The 24,001-nt window shown below is 41.4% G+C and overlaps 1 protein-coding gene across 2 annotated transcripts; it reads right to left on the reverse strand.

The window, feature by feature from the left end:
• Window positions 1-2,460: 2,460 nt before the first annotated feature.
• On the reverse strand, window positions 2,461-5,641 carry LOC147608399 (uncharacterized). Of its 2 annotated transcripts, none has more exons than XM_086788916.1 (3): window positions 5,538-5,641; window positions 3,297-3,638; window positions 2,461-3,091 (listed from the first exon to the last, which is right to left on the reverse strand). In XM_086788916.1, exons 2-3 carry the CDS (start codon window positions 3,594-3,596, stop codon window positions 2,690-2,692), a joined length of 702 nt encoding a protein of 233 aa, XP_086645042.1. In that variant the 5' UTR covers window positions 3,597-3,638; window positions 5,538-5,641; the 3' UTR covers window positions 2,461-2,689. The 2 variants fall into 2 exon arrangements, with proteins under 2 accessions (XP_086645042.1, XP_086645041.1); XM_086788915.1 differs by having other exon boundaries at window positions 3,297-3,656; window positions 5,538-5,639.
• Between the last annotated feature and the right edge of the window lie 18,360 nt (window positions 5,642-24,001).

Consider the following 24,001-nt stretch of genomic DNA (forward strand, 5'->3'; position numbering starts at 1 on the left):
TAAAATTAGAGAATAAGCATCTTTTGAAACCATATTAGCTTAGTTTGATAGATGGTCATGAGCTTTTTGTTTCCCCTCAATGTATTGTTCTTAAGATCTACAAATATTCGGATGAAGAACTTTGTAATGTTTTTCTTATGAATGTATGCGATGATTTATTTGGGAGGCCATGATAAATTGCCACTCATTTGGTTTTTGAAAAACTACCTACACAGTGGAAAAGGATAGAATGAAATATAATTAGTTTTCAATAGAGCCAATATATGAATGGTGCAAAAGTAGGCAACCAACACAAACTTTTAGTTGGTGCCAAAAAGTTCAAGAAGGTTGTGAGGGAAAGCAAGCAATGATTTTTCTTGCTCATGGGAAAGAAAGAGTCTGAAATTGATAGTGTTTTAGATGGTTTGCATTAGGAATTTCAAGCAAATCTTATGTGACTATAAGGATGTGATGCCAAAAAAGTTCCTAAAGGAGACCCCCACTTAGGAGAGAGAATGAGCATGAGATCGATTTTTTTCTTTGGATGATTGGCGCTTTGAATAAGGAGAAATCTTTCTCCTTTCAAACTAGATTTTATCTGGGTTCAAAGAGAAATCTCTCACCATCAATTCCAAACTAGAATTGAACAACATACTCAAATAAATCAACAATGGCAAAAAGATATGAAAGCACATACACGCATGAAGAAATTAACACAAGATGTACTAGGTGCCATCTCTTCCCTGCCCTACCTGTGTGCACAAACAAGAGTGGCTCCACTTTGAACACGCAATAACTTTTTCATATTTCTTCCAAAATAGCCCAAGGAGCAATGAATAGCTTTGTACCCACATGGGCTTGTCTTTTACAAAAATAACCATAAATCTCACAATTAAGATAGCAACCATAAATAGTTACTCACATGTACACAACTTATAACACGGCCCAAGTAAACAAAATTTCACATTGACTTCAATTGTAAGGGAAAGACTTGTTTTTAGTCAAAATTAAGAATTTTGTACTCCATTGATGTTGGTTAACATGACGACAAGCATTATGTGGGGCTTCTTCTAAAATTCAGCAATTGAAGCATGCTCATTTTTTATATTTTATCTCAAATTTCTTGCAAGTGAACTCGTTTATGCTTCTTCATGTCAACATTAAGAACGATTTGTCAACCTTCTAGAATTCATAGAGATGTTGTGCCTCAATAAGCAAGTAAACATACTCTCAAATGTCTACAATTCGCTAATGCTGTACATTTAAATGTTCAAAGAGACAAACCATAAGCATAGATGCCCAAGCCCTTTGAATTTATAATTGACTAGTGTGTTAGACAAGTATACAAACTACCCATACATGTATTTTCCTTGCCCTTCTCCTCTTTCTTTTCAACATTTAAAAAAAGTCTGTTAGACCTTAAGTTATGTCAACTAGTCATGTTGGGTGCATGAAGTACTTTTTATCTTCAAAGGGTGTCATGTTAGTGCATGAAGTACTCAGCATCTCGATGTGCATTTCAACTAGCAAAACAACAATCCCCAAGACCTGTGGTGTGCTCGCCCAGTAAACCCCCTCCTCTCTCTCTCTCTCTCTCTCTCTCTCTCTCTCTCTCTCACACACACACACACACACACACACAGCTTGACTCTAGGCACTTCCTTCCACTCTAGATCTATATACCATTTTGCATGTTTACACAGAATGATTGACAACCCGGAAGTAAAGCCAAGTTTCAGCTATGTGAAGAAACCACCACCACAAAGATGCATTTTCCAGGAGGGGAAAACCAATGTGCCTACATGAACAACACCACATGCGGCAGGCCATAGTGGTACACAGCCTTTTATCTGAATGAAATTGTAACATACATTGGGTGTATCATATAATTAAAAAAAACTCAGGCCGACTTAAAAATAAGACCATGAGACCAGTGGTCTATTTGGAGGGCACGGTGCAGGAGCAGAAAATAGTGTAATACTGCACTCCATTTAAATTGAAGCACTATATATAGCTCAAAGCACCCAGTGAGCACTTAAAGTTGGTGGACGAACATTTTGAAGGCTGTGGTAGAACAAAGAACAAGCTGTTTGAAAAAGTGTGCCATGATAGATTGGATACAAAAGTAGAATAACTGTATAGAGACTCTACGGACACATTCATTAAAGCTCTTAATTGGCAAGCAAGACCTCATACTTCTCGCACACTGGGTGGGAAGTTACTGCTACATCTGACTACTAAAAATTCATTCTCGAGATGAGAGAGAGAAAGAGAGACGGAGGCTGATGATAGCATTAACATCCATAAAGGCAAAACATGGCCCATGGTACCCACACAGCAGTGCAAAATCCTGAACTGAGGCATCTACACACACACACAGAGTATTGTCTTGAAATAAAATCAGAACACATACACTAACTCCATGTGTATGATGCATGGATCTGCAAAGTTCATTCTCAAGACTGGTATCTCACAAGTTCATTGCATTTCAAGTTAACCCTTATATTCATAAGTAAAGTTTATACTAGAAGCTCACAGCACAATCAGTAAATACTAGTAGTTAATCATACCACACTACCCCATACATACTTACTGATAGGTCACCAACTTAGCCAACTAGGCAAAAAACAAGTCCTTGATCTCTTTAGCTCCACAGCACAAACCAATACTGCCACTTCACATTATTCCATCAGTTTACCTGACCATCCTCTTATGGCCTTAGATAAAGCCTGTCACGACCCCCATCTGGCACTTGAATGACACGTACAGTGACCTCGCTTCCCACCTTGAACAGCCGTGTTAGCAGGGGAATGCCACCAGAGCAACCTAGCTGTGATGATGCCAGAAAGCCTTCTCTACCATTGGGTAAGGTCACAAAGTAGCCCACAGAAATGATGTCTCTTACCACACCTTGCATTGTACCCGGGTCACCCTTCTTGTAGATCGAAGAGTAATCAAGCTGAAAATTCTTTTCTTCATCTTCAAGCTCTTGGGCACGCATCCTTTGCATGGCCTCTCTTCGGTATGCCTTCATACGCATCTTAGCCTCCAAATTGTAAGGTCGCCTCCTTATTGTAGGACTCATCTGCTGATACCGATCTGGCTCCAGATCCTGAAATTTTTTAACAAGTGCAAAAGTTTGTTTTTTAGGTAGACAGGAGAGAAATACTCACAAAACTTATGCCCAAATCCTGGTCATGCATAGTATGGCATACTCAATAACATGCCTGGCGCCCAAAAGTCGGTACAATAGATCAAGTAAAGACTTGTATAATTGTTATTGTAAAAAATTACAAGTTAAAATACTTGTTACTCACTTCATAGGTCCTCTGAGGAGGCTGCTGCTGAGGGGGGGCTTGGTTGTCTTGGGGGATGTTTGACTCAAGGTTGTTAGAATTTGTACAAAAGGCTCTCCCTTTCTCGTTCGTTTTCATCTCTAGCCATCTGTGAGGAGCAAACCTTATCCCACCACTGAAGGTAGAGGGTTGGGACGAAATGAAGTGAGTTGACCCTCGCAACGCCCCCACCCTTGGATAGGCATCTAAAAGATGTCTCACACTCTCACCTCCAAGAGATGTAATTGTGTTTGTTGTAGAGGCGAGAGCTGACGGCATCATTTTGGAGATGGCAACCTCCAGGCGAACAAATCTTGAAAACACCTGCATTGCGAGGCCGAGCTTGAGGTTTTCAAAAGACACCATTAGTTAGCATTTCCATCGGAGTAGCGCACAAAACAGAACCACTTCAGTATATAACAAGATCAAACTATGAGATTTTATTTCAATATCTAGATAGGCATTCACAAAATGACCTCGATCAAAAAGAAGACCATTTCCATTTCAATCCCTTACTCATTGAATATGAAGACTCTCTCTCTCTCTCTCTCTCTCTTCCCCCCCAATGTGCGTATACAAACAAGATGGAGGTGTGTATGTGTATATATATATATATATATATATACACATATATATATATCCATGAACCATTTATGACATTTGTACTTCACATTCAATTTTTGTGACTTGGCCCTTCATTTGGTTGATGATCATTGAAGTTTGAAGTTTGAAGCTTGAAGATTGAATGAATCACGAATCTGAGTCTTCAATCTGCATGCCTAGCAACTGCAGCATACATAGTGCAGCACCTCAAACATGGGTTTTTAACATGCTTTAAGGTATAAAATGATATAGTTGGTGTATACTTCATCATTCTTACAAGTCTCTCTGATGTTTCAACGCCAAGTCTGGGAGAAAAGGGGTGGGGGGGGTACCCCACTAAAACAATGCATTTCTTAAATGCTTCAGTCCACCTAAGTAAAAAGGATCTTCATAGATAAAACACCATACTGAGCTTCTATCACCCTTGAGAGGTAAAAGGCAGACACAGCCATGATGAAGGCTAGCGCTAAGGAAAACTCACACCCCCATAGCTCATTGAGCAATTGAGCCACTTCGAACAGAAAGAATTGGTGTAAAACCAGAAAGAATTCTCACCACCCAGCATACTGCTCTCCAATATCAATAGCATTCCAAGTCCCTGACAACATTACCATTCTAGCCACTTACTCTTTAATGGACCCCTACTCCCCATACCATGTCCTCGGTACTCCATACCTCCCAAACATCTGTGGTATACAATTCTACCTTGACCCTACTCCATGTAAACCCCCCTATCATACAGCTCTCTCTCATGTCACAAGCAAACTTGCCACTTTTTAAACCACCTCTCCGTATCCTTGAACACTCATACAATTCTACCTTGCCCCACTCCATGTAAACCCCCCTATCATACAACTCTCTCTCATGTCACAAGCAAACTTCCCACTTTTTAAACCACCTTTCCATATCCTTGAACAATCTACCCCGCTGGAAACCTCTGTGACACCCTTCAGCATCTAAAAAAGACAATGTCAGGAATGTATGCAGGTCAGATGGGATCAGGCCATGTCCTCATAAGCTTATCAGTTTCTGGCATGTGCGCAGGTAAGCCCGTCCTGAGAAGCATTGGTGTGACTAGCATAAATTCAGGTCAGAGGACATGAGACAATGCCTTGTGTACTCCGATAAGCTCGCAAAACATATTTAGAACATCTCTAGGATACCGCTATTGAACTCTCCTCTCCATGCCTTATGTTAAGCTCTCAAGACATATTCAGAACATCTTAGATATGTGAGTCTCCTCTGCAAGGTTTGTAAAAGGACTTAAAGAATGTGTGTATAGATAAATAAATAGATAGATAGATAAATAAATAAATAGTTAGAGGAATCAATATCAGCTAAGTGGGGTGTCTATGCACGCACAAAGACCAGTGCCTGGGAACTCTGGCACACATGAAGCAACAGGACACAGTTGATGACCCATCCTCGTATGTAGAATTGACCCCAAACAAACCATAAAAAACATAGCGATAACCATAGCCTCTCTCTCTCTCTGGGCGCGCGCAGAGCAGACAGCTTGACAGAAGCCAAAACCCTAATGTCAGCTTCATGGGCAAATTCACTTACCTTTTCTAACAAAAATACAGTTGAAGACAAGCTCGGGGGTATTGTGCTACATACCTGTGAAGAAGGCCGCTGCTACACCAGAATAATGAGAAAGCTTCCGTCTGAGATGGGAGATTTATAGGGCTCAAATAGACCGAAGATATTTTCCAATATAACCTATACCTAAACTATAGTTTGTTTCTTTAAAAAAACGATCCTTTGGCCCCCTTCACACGGAGGGGTTTGCATTGGGCACCGTTCAATGCCCCCCGTGAGAAAAAGTGCTACATTCTAACTCCTTGTTACAATCAAGAGGGGGCACTTTTGGTACCCTCAGATTGACAATACGCCTATCATGTAGTACCATTATCCACGTTGCAAAAAGATGTCCATGAGTAGACATGCCAACGCGAATTGACAACCCACACGTCAGATACCTCTGTAAACACACTCACCTCCACCTAACAAGAATAAACATGATAGATCTATTCTTAGCCCAACGATGACTCTAGATTTGAGTCTGACTCTCCCTTGCCCACAATTCTACGCTCCATTGCATAAGAACTTTCAGGTATATATGAGATGTTGAAATAAGACCCAAAACGTCCCGAAGTAGACCTAAAATGCCCATAAGAACGTTAGATGCTGAAATAAGACCCAAAACGCCCTATTCTAGGTGAATATGGGGTTGCTTGGTCTATAGGACTAGTCAATCAATTTTTCCACTACCCAGTTTTATCATTATTGCTCCATCTTTTCACATATATAACCGGCCACAAGACACATGCCTTGTTTGCCTTGCCTAACCACACCTAGACACCCTCTTTTGGTTGGATCAACTACCTGAAATGCCACCTTGTTTGCCTATTCTATCCACAACTAGACACCCTCTTTTGGTTAGCTCATGCCTTGTTTGCCTAGCCTATCCACTTAAACACCCTCTTCTGGTTGGCTCATGCCTTGTTTGCCTAGCCTTTCCACACCTAGACACCCTCTTCTAGTTGGCTCAACAACCTAAAATGATGATACCTTCAACTATTGGTCTTCCACATTCATAAGGATATGCATGTCACATTCTCCCCCAGTAAATCACAACTACCCTCGATTGTCTGTTGGTATCTAAATGAGTGTAAAAACTTCACTAGAATTTCCTCCAAGATAATGACTTGCCCAAGATCTAGGAAATCTCAGTTTACAACCACTCTCAAAGCTAGAATTCTTGCCTCACCTTGTCACCACCACAATCCACAAAGAAACTTCATGATGTATCTCCTAATCAAGCACCCTGTGAAAACAACAGCTTCAAATGAAGTGACGAGTCTTGAATAGCATTCTATATGACAAGATCTTGTAAAACTTCCTCCTCTTGGTGAGAACACTCCAAAAGAAAAATCTAGCTACGTGAATCTCGATGTATGGATCACTAACCCTAGTTTCACAAACCCACAAATGCCTATTGATTGACAAATCAAATACTCCACAGATCACACCATTACATGTGAACACCTGAGCACTCGTATGCTAATGGAAAAGGGAAACTTACAAACAAACCTATCTAGCATGATTCAATAGCATACATGTAAGCATGAGTAGAGGAGGAAAGAGATCACAAATATTCTGTTGCAAGGGAATGATGTGTATTGCTTATTTGTCAAAACTGCAAGGGAGCAATGTGTATTACTTATTGTCAAAATTGACTTATATACAAGTGACTAATATTCACACTTGGTCGACCAAACTAAAAAATGGTCCAAGCATTATTACTAGTCTTAAGCAAGTATGTACACAAAGTCTTTAGACTTTTCCTATTTGACATTAAGCTCATGTTAAAGCTACTCTATATATTCTAGCATTGTCTTACAAAAGATATGTGCTTGTTCGAGTGGGTAAGATGGCAAAGCTCCTTATGGGCGGGTGAAACCATGTTAACCTATGAAGTGGTTTTAACATGTAACATACCCCCCTTCCTAATGGTGAGACCATGTTCTCACATCACCCAGGAGGTCGGTGGGTGAAGCTACTACCGAGTTAGAGAGATATGGATGGTCCATGTTACTAGTGGCTGTGGAGGACCAATCCATAGCCGGCTTCAAGGCACCTTGGTGATTGGCTTTAGGTAGTCCTAGTAGGTAGCTTGTCAAGGCGACATGAAAAGCATGTAGAAGTTCTTCATGTGAGGCCTCTTTTTGTTGTGGAAGTGTCTTTTTACCTGCCACCCCAATCTATATCTATACCTGTGTACCTGTACTTCAACCTCATAGAAAAGTCCATAGTTTACTTTGGACTTTATGTACATGAGTATCCTCCTAGCTACATCCAAGTGTGGCTTCCTCGAGGCCTGCATAAATTGACTCACCAATCCAACATCATAGCTCAAATTTGGCATGCAAATGGTCCCGTAAATCAAACTCCCTATAATGTGTATCACAATCGATCTAGCCAATTAATATAGGATAACAAGATATCATAGTGGGGGAACGTACGCTTATCACATCATGCCATTTAGCTTGACCAATGCCCCTGCCACCTTCTAATACTTTATGTGTACAACCTTCAAGGATATCTTTTAAAAGATCATGGAAATGTTCTTAGATGACCAATGCGTGTACTTGAAGTGAAAGAAAAATCTTGCTCAACTTAGGCTTGTCTTTGAGAGATTCAAACTCTCTTGTATCTCACTAAACCCCGCTCAAATGCCAGTTATGGGTTAAACACAATGTCATATGTAGACGTGTCTCCAAGAATGGCATCTCCACAAATAAAAATAAGATTTGTGTGATCTTGGGATTACCACCACCCACCATCAACTAGAAGGGGGTGTAGAGATTCATCGGGCATGTATATGCAAGACCCTTGTATAAGCTAATGATTATCTTTAAATAGACAGATGAATGCCAATGTGGAAAAACAAAAAATTAAAGAAGGCATTAGCGAGCACACCTACTTGAGATCCCCTTACTGGGATCTAATTTTATTGATGCTTCACACTCACTATTGGATGCATGTTAGCACCGATCAGGGGAACACAACATGGACTTCCTTGTGACCTTTGCTAATCATCAACTCAATGATGGTGAATGTAATTACATAATTATTGAGAGAGAGGGTTTAGCCATGGTGTATGATGTTGTAAAGAAGTATAGACATTATCTCCTAGCTACCAAGTTTTGTTCCTTGCCTACCATCAAGCACTGCTTTATTTAGTAAATCAGCCTTACACCACGGGGTGCATCACTGGGCTCATTTTCTTTTATGCCATATATGCAAAACCTTTATATAAGCTACTATCTTTAAATAGATAGATGAATGCCAATGTGGGCATACCAGATTCTGAAGAAGGCATTAGCAAGCACACCCATCTGAGATCCCCTCATTAGGATCTAATTTTTCATGTGCACATTGATGCTTCAACATTCACTATTAGATGCATGTTAGCACTAGCTGGGGAATATAACATGAACTTCCCTATGACCTTTTATAGTCGTCACAACTTAATGATGTTGAATGCAATTATATAACTATTGGGAGAGAGGCTTTAGCCATGTTGTATTATCTCTTGGCTACCAAGTTTTTTTTCTTCGTCAACCATCAAACACTACCGAATAAGCCTTACACCACATGGTGCATCACTAGGTTCATTGTCTTTTATGCCGTATATGCAAGACCCTTGTACAAGGGGCCAACCACCACTTTAAACATATTGGGAGTCCTATAGGGAAGAAAAGAATACCATGTCCTTATGCCAATTAATACAATATTGATTTTTAGCCTGGAAGTCCCTGGTGTGAACAGCTCTACACATGGGCACTTTTTACCCTATGCTGGCAGGGGTTTTTTCCACGTGTGTGAACACACTCTTGTGTGTTAGCCACATCAGCCCTAGGGCTAGGGCTTCTATTAGTACTCTTGTATTCCACTCATTTCTTATCATGATCATTATCATGAGTACTTTCTAGCATCGAGCTTCGTCTCTCTCGCTCTCTGAGCTTGTCTATCACATTGTGTGTGCGTGTGTGTCTGTGTGAGTGTGCAAAGCATATTCTCCCTCATCCAACATTGGTATTAGAGCTAAGGTTTACGGCCTTGGTTTTGGAGCCTACGTGCATTTTCTTGTCGGTACCTACCATTGACATTCGCACCTCCTCCTGCCTCAACTTCCTACCATTGGCCTTGTCGCTCTCCTTGTTGTGTGGCCACCTGTTGGCTTTGCAGAGCTGGTTTCAAAGCTTGGCTACAAAGCCATTAGCTCCTTGCCATTATCCTTTGAAGAGGTGAAGCTTAGTGTACATTGCTGGTGTTTTACATCTACGCCACCGTACATCCATTCGTGTAAGCTCTTGCACTTCTCACTTTACACAGATTTAGGGTTTTTGCCTTCTCTGTCCATTGGTCAGTTTTTCTCTATGCTGCCATACATTATGGCCAACCCCACACACTAACACTACACTTAGCTCAAGCTTTTGGCATTGGATTTGTATATCCACTGAGTTTTGCTATTTCTGCTATTGTTTGCTGCTGTCTGAATACTGGTGTTCAGCTTTTGGCATTAGACTTCTGAGTCTGTAGATTCTGCCTAGTCAGCCATTCGGCACTCCTTTCGGTATTGGACTTCTATTTCCATCGATTCTACCTAGTCGCAGTACAACACATTAACCTCACTCTTGCTCATCTGTTCATACAAGGCCTTACTAGTCACTCTATCTAGCTTAACTCCATTAAACCAAGACCAATCTTTCATCCAATAAGCCTCATTGAAGACAGTAGAAACGCAGCTCTTCTCAATTTCTTCCAAGACATAACTTACCATCTGAAGATCCCTCTGTTGTAGCCCAAACTTGTCCCTTATCTGATCCAACTCTTATCTGATCCAACTTGTCCCTTATCTGATCCAACTCTTTCCACCTAACCTGAGAACAATCCCAGCAATCCCTCAACCTTCTCAATCCTATGTTGTTCAATTTCCTAGCTATTCTTACATCATGTTGAGCCAAGGGAGGAGTGAATTTGTGAGTCCACCAAATGCCAAGGCTGAAGAGAGAATTCCTTGATGCCCATCACTTCCTTCCAGTTCAGACATAAAAACTTGCAAAAGGGGGAGCTCACAATTTTCAAGAGAGCTTAAGACAACAACTTATCTTTCTAATCCAGCCCAAACCACCTACCCCGTTGAGCTGAACATTAGACTCTTCGATCACTTCTCTAACCATTCTGGCCCATATAACCTCCTGTTGCAATGCTAAAGACATTTAGGTAGACTAGTTACTACCCTTGCTTCAGCATGAATAGGAAAGTGCAAGATCCCAAGCCCTCCCACCTTTTTAGGCAAGCTTACTGTCTCTCAGGCCAACCAAGCTGAGACTTTCTTGTCATCTCTACAGTTTCTCCATATAAATCTCCTAACTGGGGCCAATGACACTTTTTGCAATCTATCAGAGGACATAGAAACAAAATGTACGCATTTAAGACTGTATTAGCACAATGACCATCCTATCATGAAAGGGTACCCTGATCCCATCCCATTTCTTTATCTTGTCAAGGAATCTTTCAATTGCCCAATTGGTTACATCCTTGCTTGTCAGTCCAACTCCAAAGGGAACCTCCAAATGTCTAATAATATGACCCTTCTTTATAACCTCACACCCCCATCTCCCCATGTCAAAGTTATCCCCCTCAATTAAGATAATAAGCTTGGATTTGTGGATATTGCATCTAGATCTAGAAGCATCAATGCAGGGCATTCCTTAAGTTATCATTATCAACCTCATGAATAGAAGAGAGTCATCAGCAAAACACTGAATCACTAGTTGCTCCCCATCCTTCTAGCCTCAGTCCAGACACCAACTCTCTTTCACATGCATCTTCCAGGGCCACAATCAAGGGATGATAAGCAATGGCAAATAGCAAAGGGGCCAAAGGACATCCCTGCGCCTCACAGATCTTTTAATTTCAAATCCCCCCACTAATCTTCCATTTAGCAATAACTTGGAAAGATCTCCCATAGTAAGAGTGTATATACAAGTGGCTACCCTGCTTCCAAATCCCAATTTTTCCATAACCCTGGCTACAAAGGACCAGTGGACCTTGTCATAAGCTTTCTCTAGATCCAACTAAAGAATAACATATTTCTCTAGATCCAACTGAAGAATAACATATTTCTAACCCATTCTTTGAACCAGTTCCTTACCTAACATGGTAGAAAATATGTTGTCATATATGGATCTTCTTTTAATATAAAACCATATTGCTTGTTGAATATCACCTCTTGTTGCAAAATAGGGCTAATCCTCAAAGCAATGACCTTTGCTAATAACTTATAAATCACAATAAGCAAAGTGATAGGTCTCCAATGACTGAAACTATGATAGGTAGCTTGTTTAGGGATCAACTTGACAATTACTTCCTTCAAATCATTATCCAGTCTACCTGTAGCAAAGGCATTCTTGCATATGGTCCACACCAATGGTCCACACCAAGCCATTAAGAGAGGGACAATAAGAGAGGGACAAAAAGCAATAAAAAACTCTATAGATAGTCCATCCCACCCAAGAGACTTCTCCTTCCCAAGCTTCTGAAGAGCCTCTCAACATTCTTTCGTTTCCACATCTCTTTCCAACCATCTAGCACTATCAGTCTCCACACTCTTACTAACCATGCCTAGCAATTTGGTCTCTATCTGAAACCTTCTTTGGGAGCAATCCTCTTTCAAGGTCAAAGTGGCCCCCAGGAACTTAACCCATTTTAAGGAAATTTGGTTAATATCCCCAATCTCTTGACCTCTCTCATCCCTAATATGTCCTAACACTTCCATGCTCCCGTTCTCCTTGGCTAAACTAATTAGGTATTTAGCTGGTTTCCTTCTATTGTTGAACAATTTCTACTTGCCCCCCTTGTCTTTTTTCCTAGCCAGCTTATCATCTTCTCTCTTCAAATGAGCCTGGCACTCAATGTATTGATTAACCTCTACCTTAGAGAGACCTCCAACCTATCTCTTCCTTTGTAAGTGCTCCAACTGTTCATGCCAGACTCTCCTCTCCTATCTCTTCTCCTTAGTTTTTAGTTTAACAACCCTCCTGATAATACCTTGCATCTCATTAGAAATTTTTTTCCAAGCTCCCTTCATATCCCCCTTAACTCTAAATCTACTAATAGCCTCTTCAGTGAGGGAAATAAATAGCTCATCCTTAAGTAATAAGTTATTCACCCTCAGCTTCCTTGTAGGAAATTGTCTGAGCTTATCTTTGAAAAGATGCAGGGGGGAAGAGAGCTTGAGCTCTTGCAAAAGCACACACACACTCACAAAACCCTAATAGAGAACACACAAGGTGAGAGGCTGAAAATCTTCTTCTTCTTCACTCAACACTCAACACACCATATACAAGATAAGAGTACACACAATATGAAAGGTACTCAACCAAATACATACAAGGGTTCTCTATAGTGTGAACCCAACTAAATGAGCTAGCGCTATAACTATGCCAGTCTCTAGAATGGCTGTCACACAGCCTGTCATCCCACTGGCCGCATATTACCCATGATCTCACCAACCATGCCAGTGGTGTAAGTGTGGGGCCTCCAGGCGGGTCATCAGTGTCCACCGCCTCACTAGACGAGCTCGATATCTCAACACTGCCCCTTGATCTCAACTCCATCTCATGTACACCAAGCGAAGCCCTAAATCTGCGAAGCTTCTCTATACCCAATGCTTTGGTGAAGATGTCAGCTACCTGATCCTCTGTGCTGACATAAACAAGGTCAAGGTCTCCTGCCAAGACCTTCTCTCTGACGAAATGGTAGTGGACCTCTATATGCTTCGTGCGAGCATGAAAAACTGGGTTCCTGGCCAACTGTATACTGCTAATGTTGTCACAAAAAATGACAACTTGTCTATCCACTGATAGACCCAAATCTGCAAGTAGATATCTCAACCAAGCTACCTCACATGTTGCCATAGCAGCTCCTCTATACTCGGCCTCTGTACTGGATAGAGCAACCATAGGCTGCTTCTTGTTGCTCGAATATAGTCAATACACATAATTAATGAACATGAAGCCGCTAGTAGATCTTCTATTTGAGATACTACCAGCCCAATCAGCATCTGTGTACCCATGTACACATATCTCTGTCCCAGTCTCATAGAATAGTCCACAATGCAAAGTAGACCTCACATACCTCAGTATGTGAGGTCTACTTTGAGATACTACCAGCCCAATCAGCATCTGTGTACCCATGTACACATATCTCTGTCCCAGTCTCATAGAATAGTCCACAATGCAAAGTAGACCTCACATACCTCAGTATGCATCTCAATGCATCCAAATGCGGTTTCCGTGGAACCTGCATAAACTGACTCACCAACCCAACAGCATAGCTCAAATCTGGCCTGGTGATCATCATGTATATCAAGCTTCCTACTATGCACCTATACATAGTAGGATCCTCCAAAATCTCTCCTGAATCTGCACTCAACTTGCCATTCTGATCCAATGGCCCTGAGATAGACTTACAGCCTGTCATACCATACTTGGACAACATGTCCAAGCCATACTGTCTCTACAGTAATCCAATACCATGTGGTGACCTAATCACCTCAATGCCCAAGAAATATCTGAGCTCCCCCAGATCCTTCATCTCAAACTTCTGTCTAAGCAAGATCTTTACATCAAAGATCTCTGCATCATGGTCCCCCGTAATGATCGTCATCTACATAGATGACAACAAGCACAACCCCTCTATCACCATGTCTCACATACAGCGAGAAATCTGCATTGGTTACATGAAAGCCAATAGTGACAAGATATTCAGAAATCTTGTCAGACCATGCTCTTGGTGCTTGTTTTAAGCCATACAAGGCTTTCTTTAACCTGCAAACATGCTCGGGGTGATCTACATCCTCATAACCAAGTGGCTGCAACATATACACCTCTTCTTGCAAATCCCCATGCAAGAATGCATTCTTTACATCCATCTGATGTAAAGACCATTGCTTTGACGCAGCCACTGCTATTACAACTCTCACTATTGCCATCTTGGCCAACTGGGCTGAAAGTTTCCTCATAATCAATGCCATATGTCTGCGCATATCCTTTGGCTACCAATCTAGCCTTGTACCTGTTTATGCTTCCATCACTGTTATGTTTTACTTTGTACACCCACTTGCATCCAATGGCTTTCTTGCCTTCAGGCAATTGCACTAAATCCCAAGTTTCATTTCCATATAGTGCATCCATCTCTTCATCCATAGCTTTCTCCCAACACACATTTCCAACAGCCTCATCAATGCATGTGGGCTCTACAACCTGCACAACCTTTGCCATATATGCATAGTGATGTGCCACATAACCATCATAAGTAAATCTCTGCACAGGATTTTTCACTCTCCCAAATCTTCGCAACTTTTCATTCATGGTTTCCATAGCCTTCTTTACACCAGGTGTTCTCATAGCTGGGATCCCAAGCTCCTCATCAAGGCTCATATCTGAGCCACTATCAACACGAGAATGCCCTACAGAAATGTCAGGCATACCAAGGGGTTCAACCACTTTCTCTTTTCCTTTACATGATGTACTAATCACATTTGCAGGACTGGTATTATGACGCAGCCTGCCACTCCATGGTCTATCAAGAGACCCACTAGATGAGGACTCTCCTGGTCCACTCAAAGACTGTGATTGCTGACCTGCATTCTGTGCAACCACACTTCCACTCACATCAGTCCCAACAGCTTCTTTTTCAGCACCATACCAGCTGCTCATCTCATCAAAGACAACATCCCTGCTTACCCTCAACTCACGTGTAGTAGGGTTATAACACCTGTATCCCTTTTGCTCAAGGGAATATCCAATAAACACACATTTTTCAGCTTTCGGATCCATCTTAGTTCTCAGCTCATCTGGCACATGCACATATGCAATGCATCCAAAAACTTTCAGATGAGACAAATCTGGTTTTCTGCTAGTAAACCTCTCCTCTGGAGTTACATCATGTATGGTTGCAGTTGGAGTCCTGTTCATGATGTATACTGCTGTAGAAACAGCCTTAGCCCAATAGCTATGCAGCATATTCTTCTCTTCCATCAATGCTCGCGCAATCTCAACAATGTGCCTGTTTTTTCTCTCAGCAACTCCATTTTGCTGCGGAGTGTATCTGCATGTAAACTGTCTCCGAATACCATTCTTCTTCAAAAATTCAGAGAACTCATTGGAGAAGTACTCTCCCCCTCCATTTGACCTTAGACACTTTACATATTTCCCTGTTTGCTTTTCAACCAAAACTCTGAAATTTTGAAAGTGAATAAACACCTCACTCTTCTCCTTCATGAAATATACCCACACTTTCCTTGTGTGGTCATCAATGAATGTCACATAATACCTGCAGCCTCCCATAGACATGGTCTTCGTAGGACCCCGTACATCTGAATGCACAACATCTAGTGCATTTCTGCTCACATATCTGTTACGTGGAAATACATACTTTGTTTGTTTTCCAAATTGACATGCTTCACATATTCTCTGCATACCTTCCACTTTAAATTTTGGCAACCTTGTCACAATTCCTTTTGTCTGCATAGACTTCATTCTCTACACATTCACATGTCCAATTCTTTTATGCCAAATGTCTGTGTCTGCAACAATTCCTGAACCATTTGCAAACATCGCAGCACTCATTTCAGGCATGTCTACATTCAATGTAAACATTCTATCCACTCTGTTGTCTTTTGCAACCAACCTGCACTTGTCTTTAAAGTCTTCAACATAACAACCATCAGGGTTAAACCGAACCTGCAAACCCTGCTCAATCATCTAGCCAACTGAAACCAGATTCTTTGTTATGTTCGGAACGTGAAGTACATCTGCAAGGTACTTCACTTTGCCATCCTGCATAGACAATGGCACATCTCCAACATGGGCAATTGGATGAGCAGTGTCATCCCCTGTTTCCACAAAACTTGGTCTTTCCGGGTTTTTCATCTCCTTGAACCACTCCCCATGACTTGTCATGTGGTTCGAAGCACCTGAATCCACATACCATACATCATCTTTTTGTGCTGCATCAACATTTTCAGACATGGCATTCACGACATGCTGCATAACAAACAACCTTTCATTATCCTCATTATTTCTGCTTGAGTTTGCCTCTTCCACCTGCGTGTTGTTGTTATTGTTGTTGTGTATTCTGGGACTGTTGTTGTTGCTGCTGTTGGCCATAATTCTGATTACCTATTCGGCCACCTCCTTGACCGCGTCCACGACCTCCTCTACCTTGTCCTCTTCCTGAACTTGTGTAGAAGTCCCGTTGCTCTGAATTGTTTTTGTTTTGTGAAGACTGTTGGTCTTCACCCAAGCTCTTCTCTTCTATAATCAGCATAGACACCAAATCTGTAAAGTTGGGAATGTTTTCCCGAGTCTGAATAGACGTCTTGAACGCCTTGTATTGTGGCAGCTATCGGACAGAATTTTCCGGGCCCTATAGCTTTACTCCCGCGAAGAAAGCTCCTCAATCAAAGATCGTTTGCCGGTGCCTCCCGTAGAGCTCTTGACAAGGGTGTAGTCACCAACACAAATAGGGAAGAGTAGTTGGAGCTCTTACCCTCGTACCGCTTCCTATGGTTCTCTTGCTTGCAGCTCAGCCCTTAGCACGAACCAGGCTCTGATACCATGAAAAGATGCAGGGGGAAAGAGAGCTTGAGCTCTTGCAAGCACACACACACTCACAAAACCCTAATAGAGAACACACAAGGTGAGAGGCTGAAAATCTTCTTCTTCTTCACTCAACACTCAACACACCATATACAAGATAAGAGTACACACAATATGAAAGGTACTCAACCAAATCTATACAAGGGCTCTCTATAGTGTGAACCCAACTAAATGAGCTGGCGCTATAATTATGCCAGTCTCTAGAATGGCTGACAGCCTGTCATCCCACTGGCCGCATATCACCCCCAATGGCTGACATATCACCCCCAATGGCTGACAGCCTGTCATCCCACTGGCCGCATATCACCCCCAATGGCTGACAGCCTGTCATCCCACTGGCCGCATATCACCCCCATGATCTCACCAACCATGCTAGTGGTGTAAGTGTGGGGCCTATCCCCCAGGCGGGTCATCAGTGTGAACCCAACTAAATGAGCTGGTGCTATAACTATGCCAGTCTCTAGAATGGCTGTCACACAGCCTGTCATCCCACTGGCCGCATATCACCCATGATCTCACCAACCATGCCAGTGGTGAAAGTGTGGGGCCTATCCCCCAGGCGGGTCATCAGTGTCCACCGCCTCACTAGACAAGCTCGATATCTCAACAATCTTCCCCCCATTCAACCACATGCCACCCCCTTATTAAGGGCATATGATCTGATAAGGTAGAGCAAGACTCAACTTTAGTAGAGAAGGTATGAGGCACCCATTATGCTTGGTGGCTCTGTGAAAAACCCTATCTATTCTCATGATGACCCAAAATACTGGAGGCTAAAATAAGTATATCTAGGTTCATATCTCCAAGTCCCTAATTCCCAACCATCAACAAGACCTAGCTTACATCTAAGAATTTTCCACTTCTTTTTCTCTTGACCCATCAACACCGTGCTCCCCCCACACCTATCAACATGCTTCTCTATCGTATTAAAATCCCCCATAATGATGCATGGGTAGTGAATGCCCAACTTAACAATCTAGTTCCACAGCTCCCCTTTAATCTTATGGTTATGGGGTCCATAAACATTAGCTATCCACACCTTCTCGTCATCTACTTGAATTTTTGTAGGTAAGATTCTACCATTGGGACGATTAGCTACAATACTAGGTTTTAAGTCTTTCTTAACGATAGTTAAAAAACCACAAGATCTTGAATTCACTCCCCCATACAACACCATCCAATCCAAAAATCTATCCTTTCTTAAACACTTCAGGCCAAATAACTTATGTTCCTAAACCACTATCACCGACATCTCCCAAGCCTTCACTAACCCCCAAAAGACCAAGTCATTTTTCTTGTCCCTTAATCCCTTAAAATTCTAGGTGCACCCCTAGATCACTAGCCAATGCCTTCTCCACTTCTACCTCCCCTTCCACACTCTTCCCTCTAGCCCCTAACTCCTCATTGGATATCTCTCTATGCCATTTCAACTTGTCAATTGAATCTTCTCATGGAAGATGTTTCACTATCATCTCCTCCTAATAACGGGCTAAATGGATTAGAGTAAAGAGAAGGACCCAACCCGTCCAGGGATTTTTCCCACAGCTCCCTTTCCCTCAATTTTGATTTGTCTTTTCCTTACCTCCCCTTTAATTTGCCTAAGAATTCCTCCCCCCTTTTCCTCTTTCTCTTACCTTAGTCTGCCCTGATACTTAGACCCTCCTTCCTTTGTTATCATCTCCCCCTTCCCCTTCTCTTCTTTATCACTAGGTTTATTGCCAGTCTCAACTTTGCCCCCCCCCCACCTGATTCCTCTTCCTTCCCTCCCTCCCCATCCATCTCCACATTTCTATCCTAGCTGCAATTTCTGGCAATGTGGCCAAAGCCATCACATATACAACAAGCTCCAGGAAAAACACCAAATTTCATTTCCAACTCCATCTTCCCCAACTCCCTTAACTCCACTTCCAATACTTGGGGTATCTCCAACAGAGTATTCCAAGAAATATAGAATTTATTCGAATGCCAGCTATTATCCTCGTCATCTGGGACAAACAGCACAGGATTTATAGCTCAAGCTAAATCCCCCTTAGGATGGAAGTCCTAGAATTTCAACAACCCACACAGACACCTCATGGAGGCTCTTGTTTACATCAAATGTGGGGTCAAATGGCATTGTATACACAAGCTTTGGTCCCATAAAGAGCAGAGCTCTTGCAAAGAGATCAACAAAAGTCTTCCCCTTCATGAATAGAATATTAAAGAAGCCTTTCTCCAAATTAATCACGTGTGAAAAAACTTTCTCATGAAATACTTCATCCTAACGTCACCTCCCTAAATCCGCCTTGCTCGGCGGTTTCCTTGGGCACAACAAAATAGCACTACACTTAGAGAACAACCCAATCTGCCTCCTTACCAAGTCAGAGGAGATAGTACCACATACCTTCCCTTTGTGGAGGTTTGCTTGTTGCGCTTGGGTGTTTAATCACGAAGAGATCCAGTCTTGTTCCACCTTCTTCACCTCTCTATCACCTTCTTCCTCCTCATCATGACTCCTCTTCATGACTCCTCTTCATCTCCTCGTCCAGCTCCCAATCCCATCGTCCACCATCTCCAGACTTGTTAAAATGCTCCAAATTATTGGCCATCTTTTGATTCTTACCATCCCACCCGCGTGCATGCATGAGACACACATCTTCCACCCACCATAGTACTGGAGCATGCAATCCCATGTGTAAATTGATTCACCTAGGATGCCCACTACCCATCTTTGCTCTCATTCTCCCTATGTGTACCATAGTCTTCAACCTTTCAAAGGTTTTGATGAAGGGATTATGGATGCATTTTACACTAAAATTATAGGAAATTCTAGCCATATTTGCCTCAATTATCCACCACCCAATGCATCCATAAGCCTTTTAAACTCTTTTAATATGGAGGCGGGCTACCATGAAGCCTCCTCCAAGAGGTAAACCTTTATGTTTCACCAAATATTCAACTAGAAAATGATTATGAGCACTCTTCCCCCCTTTCCCCCACCATACTCTCCGGCACCTATTCAATCATGCCCTCCTCTTCCATGGGTGGTAGCTCATCCCCACCACTTGCACATCTGAACCCAAGTAAGCCTTCAAATGTGATACATGAAAAATCCATGTATCCTAGTGGTAGGAGGAAGCAATAATTGATAAGAAACTTTTGCAACTCTCCTCAACACTTTAAAGGGTCCATAGTAATAATGGGAAAGCTTCGTTCATGTGTTGTCTTTAAGTGAGTCATATCTACTCTAGGGGATTTTTAAAAATACCAAATCCTCTTCTCTGAAGACAATAGCCTTCTATGAGCATCTTCATAATCCTCTCTTGAGACTTTTTGATGTTATCTTTTCTTTTTTGGAGTATGTCTTGCATCTTTTCCACTTTATCTCTTGCATTTGGAGTATGTCTTGCATCTTTTCCACTTTATACCATTCTGCTTGAAAATCACCATTAGCAAATTCACTTCAAATGTGATACATGAAAACATCATGTATCCTAGTCTGGTAGGAGGAAGCAATAATTGATAAGCAACTTCCCCAACTCTCCTCAACACTTTGAATGGTCCATAGTAATGATGGGCAAGCTTCGTGTATGTGTTGCCTTTAAGTGAGTCATATCTACTCTTAGGGATTCTAAAAAATACCAAATCCTCTTCTCTTTGAACAAAATGTCCTTCTATGAACATCTTCATAATCCTCCATCCTCTCTTGATAATTTTTTAGGTTGTCCTTACTTTGTTGGAGTATGGCTTGCATCATTTCCACTTTTATCTCTTTCATTTGGATTCATACCATTCTTCTTGAAAATCAAATTGGCTATGTTCTTGGATGGCCAGCTGGCATTCCAACTCTTGTATGCGGGAGTCCTTGGTGGTGATGAGAAGGTCGGAAATAGTTGTTTCTCTTACCATCCTTGCAGCATCTAGCTCTTCAAAATGCCTTGTTGCTTCCTCTTGTGCTCATCTAGCTACAGCCTCCCTTCCTTGAGCCTCTGTAATCTTGTGAAGTCTTTTATAAAAGTGTTATTTCCCACTGAAGTTGTTCTTATGCATAAATAGATGTGTAAAGAATCTTTATATCAAAAATAAGAATTCTCTTACATTCTATAAATGGATGTGATGAGAATAGAAGTAATGAGAATGAGAGATAAATAGATGTGATGATATGTGATATGAATCTGATAGATGAGAATGAAAATAGGATGGATGTGGATGTATGTGAAGAATAGAAGTGAATGTATGTGAAAGAATGGATGTGGATGTGTGTATGTGAAAGGATAGATATGGATGTGTATGTGATAAGTATGGATGTGGATGTATGTGAAAGGATAGATGAGGATGTGTATGTGATAAGTATGGATGTGGATGTATGAGAAAGGATAGATGAGGATGTGTATGTGATAAATATGGATGTGGATGTGTATGTGATAAGTATGGATATGGATGTATGAGAAAGGATAGATGAGGATGTGTATGTGATAAGTATGGATGTGGATATATGAGAAACGATAGATGAGGATGTGTATGTGATAAGTATGGATGTGGATGTATGTGAAAGGATAGATGTGGATGTGTATGTGATAAGTATGGATGTGAATGTATGTGGGAGAATATATGTGGATGTAAATGTGATGGATATGAACGAGAATTGAGGCGAAGAGATGTGATGTAAATTGGATAGATATGAATGTTAAGGGATGTGATGTGATGTGAATCGGGGTGTGAATGGACAATAAGGGACGTGAATGAATGTGTTAGTATATGAATCGGGATGTGAATGAATGAGATGTGATGTGAAATAAATGTGATAAGATGCGATGTAAACTGGATAGATGTTAATGTATGTGAAGTGATGAGATATATGGGTAGATGCAAGTGGATGAGATATATGGGTAGATGCAGGTGGATGAGATCTGATGAGGATAAATGAGGAATTAAGTGATGAGATAGAAAAAGATGTGATTAGATGTTAACTGGATAGATGTTAATGTATGTGAAGTGATGAGATATATGGGTAGATGCAAGTGGATGAGATATATGGGTAGATGCAGGTGGATGAGATCTGATGAGGATAAATGAGGAATTAAGTGATGAGATAGAAAAAGATGTGATTAGATGAGAATGTGAATACTTATGAAATGAATGTGGATTGATGCGATGTAAACTGGATAGATGTTAATGTATGTGAAGTGATGAGATATATGGGTAGATGCAAGTGGATGAGATATATGGGTAGATGCAGGTGGATGAGATCTGATGAGGATAAATGAGGAATTAAGTGATGAGATAGAAAAAGATGTGATTAGATGAGAATGTGAATACTTATGAAATGAATGTGGATTGATATGGATTGATGTGTGGGTAATGTGGGTTGATATGGATGGATGTATGGATGATGTGGATGATGTGAATGAAAGTGTGGATAATGTGGATTGATGTGGATGGATGTATGGATGATGTGGATTGATGTGTGGATGATGTGAATGGAAGTGTGGATAATGTGGATTGATGTGGATGGATGTATGGATGATGTGGATTGATGTGGTTGATTTGGGTGGATGTATGGATGATGTGGATTGATGTGTGGATGATGCGATTTGATGTGATTTGATGTGGGAATGATGTGATGTGATAGGGATCGATGAAGAAAATAAAATTATGGTAAGATGAGAAAAGATGGAGACTAATGTGAAAGGATGCGGAGTAATGAGAAAAGATGGAAATATTGTTGGAACTATATTTGTATGCGAAATCTATTTTTAAATGATTGTTTTATGTCAAGAATGCTGGGAAAGCATTTTGACTATCTTGTGATTGAGGTCATGGAGACCTATCTATTAAGTTGCAACAACTGCCAACGGAGAGTCAACGGAGGACATCTCATGTAGCAAGGTCGGCCGAGGTCTTGACCAGCCTCGGTTTGATTTAAATGGTGAGCTTCCGATACAGTGGATGAGGGACCAAGGAAGCGGCCTATGAGCGAAGTGCTAGATGATCTGCGAAGGATCCTAGAGGGTGCTGACCATACGATGCCTTGGCTCTGGGTCGTCGCCAAAGATACCCACAAGTACGTCGAGGAAGATTTTGGAACAAAGAGTAAGAGTTGTTTTCTAAATTCGGGCATGGATTTGGTTGGTTGGCCTTGCTCTGGTCCTCAACGAATGAGTCCATGGCTCTTTTATATGGATCCGTTAGTTGATCTTGCTGATCTTCAACGGAGATTCCATTTTGATATGTGAATATATTGCCGGTTACTATATGAGCTAGGAGCTATCGAAAAGGCCCCTGAGTGAACAGGTGGTGAGCGTTCTGGTTGCCAATGATGACCAATGAAGAAATGTTTGGAAATAAGGATTCAACTGGATAATTAAAGGATTATGATCAGTGACACTATGGTTTCATTAAATGATTGTTTTAAAGATTGTTGAATTTGTGAAAAAGACAAGTTCATATTGGGTGTGTAAGTGGTGTGACTAGTTTTATGTTTGCATGAATATCCGGCTAGGGGGCCTGGGAACTCTTTTCCCTTGTACCCGGGAAAAAACCTAACCAAATTCCTAATTGGATCCCATCACTACAATGGTTGGCTAATCCATGGGACTAGGCTGGACTGATGGATCCGTAATTCGAGACTCAATTTCTGTTTAGTACGATAGATGAGGTAAATCCTGGATAAAAATTGTTCTATGGAAAAGAATCAATGGCTGTGTCTCTCAATGAGGAAAAAAGCATTGGTCTCTATGATCCAAGTACAATCTTTTCCTCCCTGATCTGACTATGGGACTTACGGGTTCGGTCAGATCAGTTCAGTTAGTTCAGGCTTTTGACTACGTTAGAGAAAAGTTATCCTGGAGGAATCACCCATGC

Source organism: Cibotium barometz, chromosome 53, assembly GCF_041138505.1.
Source record: "Cibotium barometz isolate CiBa-2024 chromosome 53, ASM4113850v1, whole genome shotgun sequence".
In the NCBI taxonomy this organism is placed as follows: Eukaryota; Viridiplantae; Streptophyta; class Polypodiopsida; order Cyatheales; family Cibotiaceae; genus Cibotium; species Cibotium barometz.

Bases quoted from the DNA above. Each gene is read 5' to 3' on its own strand.
- LOC147608399 (XM_086788915.1), bottom strand. From the start codon at position 3,644: ATGCAGGTGTTTTCAAGATTTGTTCGCCTGGAGGTTGCCATCTCCAAA. The intron at 3,092-3,296 runs GTGAGTAACAAG...AAAAAATTTCAG, and splicing joins CTCCTCAGAGGACCTATGAA to GATCTGGAGCCAGATCGGTA.